This window comes from Macrobrachium rosenbergii, chromosome 41 (genome assembly GCF_040412425.1).
Source record: "Macrobrachium rosenbergii isolate ZJJX-2024 chromosome 41, ASM4041242v1, whole genome shotgun sequence".
In the NCBI taxonomy this organism is placed as follows: domain Eukaryota; kingdom Metazoa; phylum Arthropoda; class Malacostraca; order Decapoda; family Palaemonidae; genus Macrobrachium; species Macrobrachium rosenbergii.
The window spans coordinates 23,133,295-23,147,880 of NC_089781.1; the positions used below are offsets into that span (position 1 = coordinate 23,133,295).

A 14,586-nucleotide genomic window follows, 5' to 3' on the forward strand; every position below is an offset into this window, starting at 1 on the left:
TACATAAAATTATCCTCATATTAAACCGTATCTAAACAATGGATGTCGTCCCCCCCCCCAAAAAAAAAAACACCACAGCAGCCACTGCCCCCTTTCATACTTTAGCCACCGAATTACGGATGAGCTCCTCGTGGGGTTAAACTTCCACAAAATTGCTTTAAGCATTATTGAATAAATGTCGTGACAGTACAATAATCATCCCTTGAAATAATGTTAATTATCGCTCCTGCCTTTTTAACAAAAATGTTAATTTCTCTCAGTTCCAGAGAAAACCTTAGTTGGACGAACTCCTCCATGGGTGGAACACCGGATGCCCCTGGGTATCTTTTCCATGCCCTCTCCGTGGTCTTGTGCACCCAGCTGAATACGGGTTTCCAACAGGTATCTGCTACAACGCAAGAATTTTTCGTGGTTGCCGATTATATTGAGTTTTATGGTTTCAAGAATATTTATATCCTGAATGTAGGTAAGACTAACGTTAAGATACTCGTTTTCCTAACTAGTGTATATCATGTATATATGTATATATATATATATATATATATATATATATATATATACAATATATATATATATGTATGTATATCTATATAACATATATACATATATATACATGTATATATACACACATATTTATATGAGCGTGAGTTTTAGAATAATATGAGTAGTTATTCATTATTGCTAATGTGCACAACAGAAATGAATATCCCTGCATTAAAAATCTAGTCTCAAATCTCGTATCACGCAATGCATTTCCTTTCCTAAAGATTTTACCATGAACTCTTGTTATTTAAAGAATCATTGTACTATAAATAAAACATTCCTGCTTCTTTGTTAATAACAAAGAGTTAATAGCTTTAATCCTCTAACATGATATATTTGCGCTCATCTCGAAAAGTATCTTTCACACATGCGTCTAATTTTGAAATGCTCTCCCTCTGTCGACAGTCTCAGGCGCATGCGCCGAGGAGGAAGAAGACCAGACGTGGATGAAGAAGATCCACAGAGCGATCTCGACCACGAAATCTTCTTATTCTTGCGTCATTCCCCTTCGTCTTTTCGGAAACACGGAGATTGAAGACGCCGCCGTTGAATACAATAACACCAAGAGGAAACTGGCACTTATCGCAGAGACAGACTCTTCTGTTTTAGCCGAGGGTTTTCACCACCTCCACAGCCAGGATTCGCGGTCACTAGTACTAACTAGACTGCACAGTGAGGCTGACGCGAGAGGATTTCAAGAGGTAATCGATTTTGAAAATGGTGTGTGATGTAGTATTGAAAGAGGTTTTTTTTATTTTTCTGTCTCTGTCTGTTTACTTGTAGACGAGACGTGGGAAAGGCATACCTCCGTATGTTTGGCTTCTTTTTGATGAATTTGAATGAGATATGCCGCTATCCCACTGTCTCTGGCTGTCTGCTTGCAGGCGATTTGAGAGAGATATGCCTTCATCTCACTGTCTAACCGTATGCTTGTAGACTAATGTGAAAGATGTAAAAAAATCGGACGTCATTCTCTGTATGCTTGCTTGGTTGCAGCAACACATCTCAAAGAGTTGTGGGTGGATTTTAATGTAATTTGGTGGAGGGAAGGGCTAAGGCAAATGGTAATACTGGATAGGTTTTAAGATTGTTCTTGGATGGGGTTGCAAATCCAATAATTATATTTACATTAGCCTCCTAGGAGTAGAGCTGGGTGTTAGCGTTCGCTGGGGAATTGGCAGACGAAGTGTGGTGTCTATGACTAAATTGCATAATCTATAATAACAAGTAATATAAAAATGCCTCTCTCCGCATTCTATTCTGCTTCCTAAAAGTCGACAAATAACGTATAAATTTTATTATTATTTTATTGTATTGTATTTCATTGATACTAATTTTCTTCTTCTTCTTAGATCTTTGAAGAAACAAAAGGGATAAATTGGCTGCTGTTAGGCGATTCGACCTTCCCCGAGCTCCTGCGTCATATTTATCTGCCCGTCGATAATAAGGTAAATGAAATAGCAAGGAAAATAAAGGAAAGGCAAAGGATAAAGGTAAGAAAATAAATCCGCGGGAAATGATAAGAGTTTTAAAATTATTCATCAAGAAACATCCTTCGGCTTTACTATTACTTAAATTTTAGTCTGTTTCGTTGTTTCTGGAGCAAAAATAAAAATAAAGATGAAGTTAATCTAAAAGAGAATGAGTGAATGATGAATGAGCATGGAGGGAGAAATGAAGGATGAGAGAGAAAATTCGCTTGTTACTGGGCTTTCGAATTTTCATGGTGGAGCTATTCATAAGCAAGTAATACTCAATTGTTGCTATTTTTCCTTATTCATTGAATATCAATATCTATATGCAATGCATCCACAGCTTTCGTTGCTACTATAACTACTTGACTACTTCTGCTTGTGCTACTAGTAAAGATAATAGTAACTGTTATTCTTATTAATATTATTATTATTCAGTTTCATATATATATATATATATATATATATATATATATATATATATATATATATAAATAAAACTCTATTGGTTTTAAGGGATTCTCTCTCTGGTGTCATTTTATAATTAGTCACTATTTTGTACTGCATATACATACATACATATATGTATATATATATATATATATTTGTATATATATACACACATACATATATGTATATATAATTTTCTCCACAGGTAGTGATCACCAAGGCTGATGCCGATCCCCTATCCGCAACGTTCTGGCAGGCTTACCAAGCGGCTCCATCTCTGGAGCAAAAGGTGCTACCCGTCGGTAGATGGCGGCGCCGTTATAGTGGTGACCTACCCCCAGGGGTTAATCAGAGTGACAGCGCCCCCTCAGACTCCCCAGGGGAAAGAATGGAAGACGAGTATTTCTCGGTAAAGACAATCACGAAGAGATTGACTTTCGGTGTAGCTAGATTACCACAAGGTAGTATTATGCTGCAGAGGAGAGATCTGACTGGGTTGCATCTGCGTTGTACGACTGTGGAGGTGAGTTAACCTTAGACATATGCCTGGACGTAAGATAATCTTAGGCATATGTCTGGAGGTAAGATAACCTTAGACGTATGTATGGAGGTAAAATAACATTAGACATGTGTATGGAGGTGAGATAACCTTAGACATATGTATGGACGTAAGATAATCTTAGACATATGTCTGGAGATAAGATAACCTTAGACTTATGTATGGAGGTTAGTTAACATTATACATATGTATGGAGGTGAGATAACCTTAGACATATGTATGGACGTAAGGTAATCTTAGACATATGTCTGGAAGTAAGAAACCTTAGACATATGTCTGGAGGTAAGATAACTTAGACATATGCATGGAGGTAAGATAACCTTCGACACATGTCTGGAGGTAAGATAACCTGAGACATGTATGGAGGTAAGATAACCTTAGACATACGTTTGGAGGTAAGATAACCTCAGACATGTTTGGAGAAAAGATCATCTTAGACATATGTCTGGAGGTTAGATAAATCTTAGACATATGTCTGGAGGTAAGATAACCACAAACATAAGTCTGTAGGTAAGGCAACCTTATATATATTTCTGGAAGTGAGTTAACCTTAGACATATGTCTGGAGGTAAGATAACCTTTGACATAGGTCTGGAAGTGAGTTAACCATAGACATATGTCTGGAAGAAAGGTAACTTTAAACATACGTTTGGAGGTAAGATAACCTTAGACATATGTCTGGAGGTAAGATAACCTTAGACCGATGTTTATTTCTTGCTGATATTTCTGTCTCCAGCCGATTCTCTATTGAGTTATCTGGGGTGATTAGCTTATATGTAAGTCATATGCAATTGCGTTCAAAGTTAATGAAAGCTTAATGCAATTTTCAGTTCTTCAAAACTAAATTTATCATTTGTTCTGTCCTTTAATTTTAAGGTACTTCAAAGAGACCTGACATTAAAAAAAATGAAAAAAGCAAAAAAGTTAAAAATAAAATTGCATGAAATTATAAATAATGCGATTTTTCTTGCCATACAAGATCTTTTAAAAAGGAAGTGAATTGCTTATATTTCCTAATCGTGATCATAAAAAAAGATATTAAATTGTCTTTTTTTTTTAGAATCCATCTTAATCGTGATTATAAAAAGAATATCTTTTCCAGAATCCACCATACACTTTCCTAGAATACAGAAGTGGAGGCCGAGTGGACGTACTGGGTTTTATTGGGTCGCTGTTCAGACATCTGAAGGAAGTTACCAACTTTACGTGAGTTCGAGAGAAGTAATGACAGACAAAAAATAAAATACTGAAACAATAATGAAGCTTAAACCTATTTTTTAAAAAATGCATCATCGCCACATCACAACATTTCATTTACCTTTTTTTTTCTACATCGAATCTTATATTTATCTCCCGTCTCTCCTTCATCCCCGTCAGATCCGACTGTCACCGAGTCAAAGACGGGGGTTTCGGCATGGTATCGGACGGGGAATGGACAGGTATGGTGGGGGAGGTCCACCGTGGAGAGGCGGACATCATAGTGGCGAACCTTGACCTGACCCTCAAGAGAAGCGCCGTGGTTGACTTCCTCATTGGCGTCGGTCAAAATCAGTAGATTTGGTTATACATATACGGTGATATATATATATATATATATATATATATATATATATATATATATATATATATATATATATATATATAATATATATATATATATATATACTGTATTTATATATATATATATATATATATATATATATATATATATATATATATATATATATATATAATGTATATGTATATACATATATATTTATAAAGAGAGAGGGAGAGAGTTGGCCTTGGTCAAAATCTGTAGCTTGCGTTAAGGAGAGAAAGAGAGAGAGAGTTGGCCTCAGTCAAAATTTGAAGTTTGTGTTATGGAGAGAAAAAAGGAGGAGAGAGAGAGAGAGAGCTGACCTTGTTCAGCATAGGTATTTTGTGTCATGGGGAGAGAGAGAGAGGGAGAGTTGGCTTCGGTCAAAATCGGCATCTTGTGTTGTAGAGAGAGAGAGAGAGAGGGGGCGTTTGTGCGTATGTGTGTGTGGGTACAATTAGAAGTACATAAATATTGTTTTTATCATCGACGCACCATAACTTATTTAAGCTCTCTCTCTCCCTTTTTTGTGACAAATTACCATTATCACGTTTTTAATGCGGTCATATTTTTGTAGTTAATGTATTCCAGCGTCTTTGCTTTCTAGTCATTCCTAGAATTGTTTTTATTTTTTGCCCATTCGTAGTTGTTTTTCACTTATCCTCGGAACTACTGTTTTTATTTCATTTCTAGATTTTTTTTTTTTTTTGCTTATTCTCCGGGTTTTTCTTTGCCTCTTTCCAGACCTGCTCTTTAGACCTCGTTTCCAGAAATGTCATTTTAACCTCATTTCCAGACCTGTTCTTCAGACCTCATTTCCAGAAGTATTTTTTAGACCTCATTTCCAGCACTGTTATTTTAATCTCATTTCCAGAATTGTTCTTTAGAGTCTTGGCCTTATTTCCAGAATTATCATTAAAACCTCATTTCCAGAGTTGTCATTTTAACCTCATTTCCAGAACTGTTCTTCAGACCTCATTTCCTGAACTGTCATTTTAACCTCATTTCCAGAACTGTTCTTTAGGCCTCATTTCCAGAACTATTCTTTAGACCTCATTTCCAGCACTGTCATTTTAATCTCATTTCCAGAACTGTTCTTTAGAGTCTTAGCCTCATTTCCAGAACTGTCATTTTAACATAATTTCCAGAGCTGTTCTTTAGACCTCATTTCCAGAACTGTCATTTTAACCTCATTTCCAGAGCTGTTCTTTAGACCTCATTTCCAGAACTGTTCTTTAGACCTAATTGCAAGTCTTGTCTTTCTATTTTTTACTTTTTCTTCTTTTTTTAACTCATTCCAGATACGTAGCCATCATGAAGCGCCCGGAGAAAGGGGACGAGATGTGGACGGGTTACGTCAAGGAATTCGAGCAGAACGTCTGGATAGTCTTGCCCTTCTTCGTGCTCACTTCTATCCTGTGCGCCTACTTCGCCCTCCGCTTTCACTACTCGGAGTGCACGAACGTTCTTTCGGAAGCCGCGATCACCGTCATCGGTTTTTTACTTGGCCAAGGTCAGTTTAGTAAAAAAAAAAAAAAAAAAAAAAAAAAAAAAAAAAAAATATATATATATATATATATATATATATATATATATATATATATATATATATATATATATATATATATATATATATATATATAGTCATCCAACACATATTTGTACATGATGGCGCGATTGTTCTTCATACGTAGAATAATATAATAATAAGAATAATGATAATAATAATAATAATAGTAATAATAATAATAATGGCCAAGGTCAGTTCAGTAAAAAAATATTAACATTGTTTTATCCAGCATATATTTGTGTATGATGGTGCGATTGTTCTTCATACGTAGAAAAATAATAATATAATAATAATAATATAGGTAGTAGGTAGTAGACCCTGTTTTAAACATGTGGTATTGAAGGTGACAGCTGCATTCAATTTGTATGGCTTTTTCTCTATTTTGACAATAATAATAATAATATTGATATTCATATTAACATCACTATTAATGTTGATGGTAACAGTGTTACCATACCTGTTATCACTATCAGGATATATATTTTCCAGGCTCACCGCTCCTCCCAACGCAGATCAGCCTAAGGATCCTGTTCCTGACGATCCTTCTATTCCACGTGGTCCTTCTCGCTCATTACACCAGCGACCTTGTCTCTAGCCTGGCGGCAGGTCCTTCACTGTCTAAATTCTCGAGTCTCCAGGACGTGGCCAAGGACCCCAAACTCCAGCTGGGGTATACGAGGGAAACGTCTCTTCACGATTACCTGAGGGTAGGTCTTCTTGGGTCGTTGGTTTGGGGAGCTAGGGTCACAGTTGACTGGTGAGCTGGAAATGGAAAAGGGTTATTGGTCTATCTCTGGTGAGTTTGGGTCAATATTCAAGGTCCTCTGATTTGTCTTTGAGGTCAGTATTCAAGTCTGTGTGGAAAATACTGGAAATGTTAAAGAAAAAGGGTCATTGGTCTATCTCTGGTGAGATTGGGTCAAAATTCAAACCTGTGTGGAAAATGCTGGAAATGGTAGAGAAAAAGGGTCATTGATCTAGCTCTGGTGAGTCTGGGTCAATATTCAAGGTCCGCTGATTTGTCTTTGAGGTCAAAGTTCCAGCCTGTGTGGAAAATACTGGAAATGTTAAAGAAAGAGGGTCATTGGTCTACCCCTGGTGAGACTGGGCCAAAACTGAAAGGACGATGTGTAGGGCATGGGTCATTTATTTGTCCTTTAGGTCAAATCTAGCCTGTGTGGAAAATACTGGAAGTGTTACTGACAAAAGGATCATTGGTCTATCTCTGGTGAGACTGGGTCAAAATTGAAAGGCATATGTTGTAGGGCAAAGGTCATTTGTTTGTCCTTAAGGTCAAATCCAGCCTGTGTGAAAAATACTGGAAAAGTCTCTCCCTTGTCTGTGTGTGTGTCTCTCTCTCTTCTGTCTGCCTCTCTCTCTCCCCCCGCCCCCCACGTCTGTCAGTCTCTTCCATGTCTGTCTCTCTCTCTCCTGTCTGTGTGTCAGTCTCTCCCATGTTTCTCTCACTCTTCCCTATCTGTTTGTCAGTCTCTCCTTGTCTGTCTGCCTCTCTCTCTCTCTCTCTCCCTTGTCTGTCAGTCTCTCTCTCTCCCAAGGGTTTAGCAGCCGAGTGACTCGGTCTATCACTCCTCCTTTCCAGGACTCATCTGTGGAAGCCATCCGCCAGATTTGGCTGAGCAACCGCGACAAGAACTTCGTCAGCCTGACGGGGAGTCTCCACGAAGGGCTGGAGAGGGTCCTGAAGGGGAATTACGTCTTCATGAAGACGGAGATGGCCATCCATTACAACTACGGCCAAGACTGCCGTATCTACATCCTCCCGTCGGCCTACTTCCCTGGGTTGTACACCATCGCCGTGGCTAAAGGGTCTCCCTTTAGGCATGTATTCAATAAGATGTGAGTTGGATTTTGGTCAGTGTCTGTAGATGTGTATATGATAACCACAGAGGTATGTTAGTAATTATGTGTGTATATATATATTATCCCTTCTGGGTGGGCAGCGCCCCTGCCTTTCAATTGAAAGACCTGGGTTCGATCCTGATGTGCCAGAAATTTTATATATATATATATATGTGTGTGTGTGTGTATATAATATATATATATATATATATATATATATATATATATATATATATATATAGAGAGAGAGAGAGAGAGAGAGAGAGAGAGAGAGAGAGAGAGAGAGAGAGAGAGAGAGCAAGCTACGATATATATATATATATATATATATATATATATATATATATATATACATGTTTATTTAGGTGTTAGTATCAGCACATCTAAAAATATACCCTCTTTCCTGTCATTCTCCTAACCTTTTCAATCATCATCTCCCTCGTCTTATTCTCCCTCTCTTTCTCTCCTTCTCCTCCCAAAACCCAGAATCCTTGACGCGAGGGCGTCCGGACTCCTGGACAAGTGGATGAAGGCGGCGGTCCCGAAACTGGCCGACTGCAGCGCCCTTAGTACTTCCGCCATCGAGCTCAATCTCGTGCTGGTCACGTTCCTGGTTCTCGGAATGGCGGTCCTGGTTTCGTTGGGAATATTCCTGTTGGAATATTGCGTCGCCAAGAGTAAATCTTTTCGCGGGGAGTCCGGGGAGACTCCTGGTCGTTCGCGGATGGTAAATAATTATATGATTAAATGAATGAGTAGAGAAATCAATCGATAAATTAATGACTTAACTCAATAATTAATCAGTTAATCAATTAATTAGACAATTATTAGAATAATCAATAAAGTAATAAATGAATAAATAATAATAAATAACCAATAAATATAATTAAACTATTATTGATAAAACAATAAATTTAAATTAATTATTTAATTAATAAAACGATAAATAAATTAAATTATTTGATTAACTAAACGATAAATAAATTAATTATTCAATTAATAAAACAATACATTAATAAATTAATTTTACTGACAGTGAGTAAAACTAAATTAATTAGTTAATTAATTAATATGCGAGGTGATTTCGAATTTTATCTAAAGTGAACTAAAAATGTTAAGTATCCACCTGCACTCAGATCTTAAAAAGTACAGAGGCTAGAGGGCTGCAAATTGTTCTGTTGATCACCCATCCTCCAATCATCAAACATACTAAATTGCAACCCTCTAGCCTCAGCAGTTTTTATTTTATTTAAGGTTAAAGTTAGCCATAACCGTGCTTCTGGCAACGCAACAACACAGGCCACCACGGGCGGCTGAGAGTTTCGTGGGCCGCGGCTCATACAGCATTATACCGGAACCACCTAAAGATAGAGCTGTTTCGGTGGCCTTGATTATGCGCTGTACAGAAAACTCGATTGCGCCGAAGAAACTTTGGCGTATTTTTTACTAGTTTTTTTTATAATTTAATGCACTGACTTTTAAAGGCCAGTAACCCCATTTCCTTAGGTAGAAAAATGATTAATTCTCAATATCAGTTAATTTCATGACATTTCTCTCGTTCTTATTTATTCGTAATTCTCTTTACCTTTTTCAAAAATAAGAATATTGATTCTCGAAGGAAGTGGGAACCTTTCTGATAAATATTAGAGAATGCATTTATGCATAGCCATAATATTATGTAGTAATTATAAATGAAAAAACAAGGTGTTGACGTACGGTAATTTTCATTAATTAATTTTTGATTTTCCAAGAGGGATACGATAGTTTCATACTGAAATGAGACTTGCTTGACAAAGCAACATAATTGAAGGCGTTCCTGAAGAGAAGCAAGCACTAAAGGGGGCGAGGACCCCTGTTTAGTAAAGTGAGATTAAGACAAGTCAGCAAGTTAAGTCTTTCTTTAATAAGAGATAATAAAAAGTAATATGAAAAAATGCAGACATAAGAAATTAAAAAAAAGGCCATTATGATATAAAAATTAGGAAACGGAGCGGTAAGAACAAAATGATTGATTGATTGATTTGTGGCTACTAAAACTGGCGCTACTAAGAACAGCAAAAAATATGTTATTCTTGTTAATTTTTTGTAAGAACATAAAGAATGTTAAGTTATTTTTTTTAATAACAGAAAAAATGTGTTGTTTTTTGTAAGAAAATAGAAAAAATATGTTGTTGTTTTTTGTGAGAACAGAAAAAAATGTTATTCTTGTTATTTTTTTGTAACAGAAAAAAAATTAATTGTTATTTTTTTTTTTTTGCAAGTACAGAAAAAAATAACAAGAATAACGTATACATTGCACAAATGTATTTGAGAGCATCCGATACCAAACTCTCTAGTCCACAAACCATGTGACCAAACTATTTATGTCACGATTTTCTTCCTTGCAAAAATAAAAAAAAAGAGAGAAAATAGACTTTTCCTAAAAAAAAAAAAATAAATAAATAAAATAAGATTCTGAAGAAAACAAGGACTGGTGAATAATTTCCCGAATTCTGAACATGCTTGCAGAATGCATGGCAGGTTGCCCAAGCGGTGATCTAACTAGGAAGGAAGCAAGCATGATTTTTCCTATGCTTGCATTTTCAGATACACTCAATCACTCACACACGCAAATAAAAGATAAAAAAAAAAAATCACTCACACGTAGATTTTTTTGTTCTTTAATATTAAAAACCAGTTTGTGCTTGTACGGGTTTTTGCTTTGGAGCAGCTTGTAAACAGATCAAACCTATAAGCATTCAGTTACTTGCAAGCACAGATATACATATATATATATATATATATATGTATGTATATATATATATATATATATATATATATATACATATATATATAATATAAATATATATATATATATATATATATATATATATATATATATATATATATATTTATATATATGATGTGTGTGTATATATGTACTGTATATATACATATATGTATTATAAACACACACATATATATATATATATATATATATACAGTATATATACACATTCGTAAGCTCCCCTTTTTCACTCAACATCACATTACAATAGACTCAACATCTATGTGAACGTCATAACATTTACAGAGAAAAAAAATCTGATAAAAATCAGATCTGTTCCTGAAAACTTTAAAGGAGAAACCGAAATCTTGTATTTGTCCACAAAGATTTCAGGAGTAAAGACTTAAATGACGAAGCAGAAAAAGGCTCAAAACCTGAGTGAGAAATCGAATAATCAAGGTGTCAGCTGCGTAATTATGAATAATGATTCGTACGTGTAAACAAAATGTGCATGAATTCTTAAAAGTATAAACAAGTGCGTAAGTGTATATATCGCTTCTTTCTTTATTTCCTGTTACATTCTGTTACTTCTTTCGAATGAACACCATATTCTTTGGAAGCTTGAATTTTTAGTCGGTGGACTCCTGGGGCTTGTTCGATATGAATAAGGGTCGTCGTTCGAATAATAATAATAATAATAATAATAATAATAATAATAATAATAATAATAATAATAAGTATGCAACATCCATTCACAGCAATAGGCAAGCGCTCATACAAACGAAATAAAGGAAAAAAATGTCTATTTAAATCAACAGAGTATAAAGCAATAAAATGCAAAATCAAGCGTGCTTTAAAGAACCGAAAATATCAGCTTAATCTTCTGGAAACACTTATTTTTATATTTGGTCCCGTGCTTAGTCTCCCCCACCTGATTATTGGAAGCACCAGTTTTTATGGGCCGCGCTTTTAACCTGCACCCGCTAAACCGGTTTCTGAGGAACGTTAGGTTCCGCCACCTTTTTTATGATAAAATATCGTCTCTGATTACTGTATTGGTCAACCTCTGAGCAGCAACAACAGTAATTCCGAGAGATAATTGATTTCATTTTTTTCTTTTAATTCAAAGGCTGTTCTGAGTGGAGGTCATATGCTCCTTTCTAATCCAAGCTCCATTAAAGAGAGAGAGGGGGGGAACAAGGATTCTGCTTATCCACAAGCGAAGTTCTAAATATTTTTCTAATTACAATGAGGAGAATCGTAATCAAATCAGCAAATCGTCAAACAGGGAATCACCCGAGATTTATTTGTCTCAAAGAAAACGGTAAGTGTGAAGTGACGGGAGTTCTTGAGACTGCTGGCACCGATTGCCACTCTCTCTCTCTCACACAGACACGCACAAACACACACACTGTTGGATGCATTAGCGCTCCCCAGAATTCAATTCCACCGCAAAATACCCCAATGTGTTGTTATTCACACTGGTGGGGCATCATCTTGGAGCATCACCCATGAGCATCAGCTAGGGGCATTATCCTCACGGTGTCAACAGGAGGTATCCCGATATGTCAGCTAGACGATGACGTCACACTGGTTCATCGCAGGCGGGACCCATTACTGGCTGGTCGATACAACAGAACATTTGCGCATCCATCGTCTTTACAGTAATAGTTTCAGTGTTGTATTAATTTTATTTTAATGGTAGTCTACCAATAACTTCATCATTTATCGGTCAGTTATTTTGTTAAAAAATACATCCTCATACATCAAAACTTTAAGTTAATTTTTGTGTCGATAGCGAGGGTTTTAAACAATATCTTGACGTAAACTATAATGACGATTACTCCGAATACCTCAGGCATTCAGTAAATGAAAAGTGATTTGTCCTCGAGTAACCTTTGTCTATTTACAACAGTGCTACACGTGTAAATCGTGGGCCGTGGCTCACTTTACGCGGTCGACTCTCGTGGTGGTTCATCATCAATCCTTTGTCTGGGCGACCTGCCATAGTGGTTCCTGCCCATGTCAAAATGCACGTCCACGGAAACGTGCTTTTGACGCATTGAAAGGTCTCGACTGATACGTGAGGATAATCAGATGACTGAGAATGCTGAAGATGATGAATTAAATATCAATGATAATAACGATGATAATAATATTGTTATTATTGTAATCACTAGTCTTCTTCTTCCCAACTTGTTCCCATTTTTATATGGGGTCGCCGTTTCCATCTATTTCTATCCTGTGCTTCTGCCTCATCAATTCCCTTCTCACGCAGGTCTCCCCTCACACAGTCCTTCCATCTCTTTCTTGGTCTCCCTCTTCTTCTTCTTCCCTGGACCTCCATCCCCATAGTATGCCTACCAGCGTGGTCCTCATCTCTCTTCAACAGTAGTAATATAGACTACTAGTACTACTGTTACTATTAAATAGGATGAAAAATGTGTTGGAGACGTGGGTGTAGAGCACGCTTCTGCACAGATCACTCACCAGTGATCCCATTATCATTATATATTGGAGAAACAAATCCACAGCTATGTATGGGTGCAAATATATATAAAAATAAATAACTGAAGATCTGTTTCTCCATTTCACGACTCATGCTACTAAGAGTTTTTCTTAATTATTAATACGTTTAAAGCACATTACAAACCCTTCACCACCCGTATTGGTTACCTATCGGTCCGCCAATGATACTGGCGGTGATTGTATTTTGGTAAAATATCTAGAGTACAATAATGGTTTGTGTTTAAATTTGTTGAATACATTTCTAGACTATTACATCCATATGAATTTGAATTACGCAGAGCATACTACTACCAATCCTTTAAGGTACTATTATCCTCCGACATTATTACAGAATATACTTATCTCAGTAATAATATTAATGAACAAATAGGGATAAATCAGTTTATCTTTAGACCAACCGTCGTTGGAGTATTTCAATTTGGACAAATGACTCTCATTTTAGAATCATTCACACTAAAGATACACCAAGCTGCTTGTGATTTCAGATTAACTACACGTACGCGCGCCGAAGTGTGAGTGCATGATGATGATGATGCTTTTGTTCTGGTATTCTCAGAAGCGAATATCAAAACACCAGAGGAGGTAATCACATGTGAAGAACGCAACCATCCGGATGCCTTGAGACCCCACACAACCTTCGGTCTATTTCCGAACTTCCCGTGAGAGCAAAATAATAGAATGACTCAAGCAGATACCTTTAGATTGTCTTTTTTTTTTTTTAATTGTTCAGCCATGGTTCCTCGATCATATTCTTGGCGTACGTGCAAGACACGTCGTGAGTAAACTTAGAGAATACTTGGCAACGCGCCATCTCGTACGAGGGAGATGTCCACTCCTCTAGGCCGCCAAGTGTTGGCGCCAAACTCTCTGACTACCATGAGATATCAGGTTTGCTTCTATCACGTTTACGCTAGATGTTAGGAGCATGATCTTGTGATCTGCAGTATCTAGTGAATTAGCACAGTACGTTTGTAATAAAAATTTCTTCATTATCGGTCTATGGCAGTGGTTCTTAACCTTTTTACGACCACGGCCCCTCTAGTGATTGAACTCAGGTAAAAAAGTCACATTAATTTTCCCTATATAGTGACCCCCAAGGGTTTTAACCCGGTATGTATCCACCTTTGCGGCGTGTTTAGTACAACCCCGTTGGGGATTACCGTAAAAACATAAACAAAAGACTGTAAATTAATGTGACTTTTTTTCCTAGTCAAAAATTGTTACTTTTTTTCGTGACTTTATTACCGGCCACTTAGT

The 14,586-nt window shown here is 36.5% G+C and overlaps 1 protein-coding gene across 1 annotated transcript; it reads left to right on the forward strand.

The window, feature by feature from the left end:
- Positions 1-961: 961 nt before the first annotated feature.
- Positions 962-8,901, forward strand: LOC136826738 (probable glutamate receptor). Its single transcript, XM_067084145.1, has 9 exons — positions 962-1,244; positions 1,896-1,991; positions 2,671-2,988; positions 4,127-4,230; positions 4,402-4,575; positions 5,905-6,116; positions 6,663-6,880; positions 7,774-8,030; positions 8,520-8,901. The coding sequence occupies exons 1-9, from the start codon at positions 990-992 to the stop codon at positions 8,782-8,784; spliced, it is 1,899 nt and encodes a 632-aa protein (XP_066940246.1). The 5' UTR covers positions 962-989; the 3' UTR covers positions 8,785-8,901.
- Positions 8,902-14,586: the final 5,685 nt, after the last annotated feature.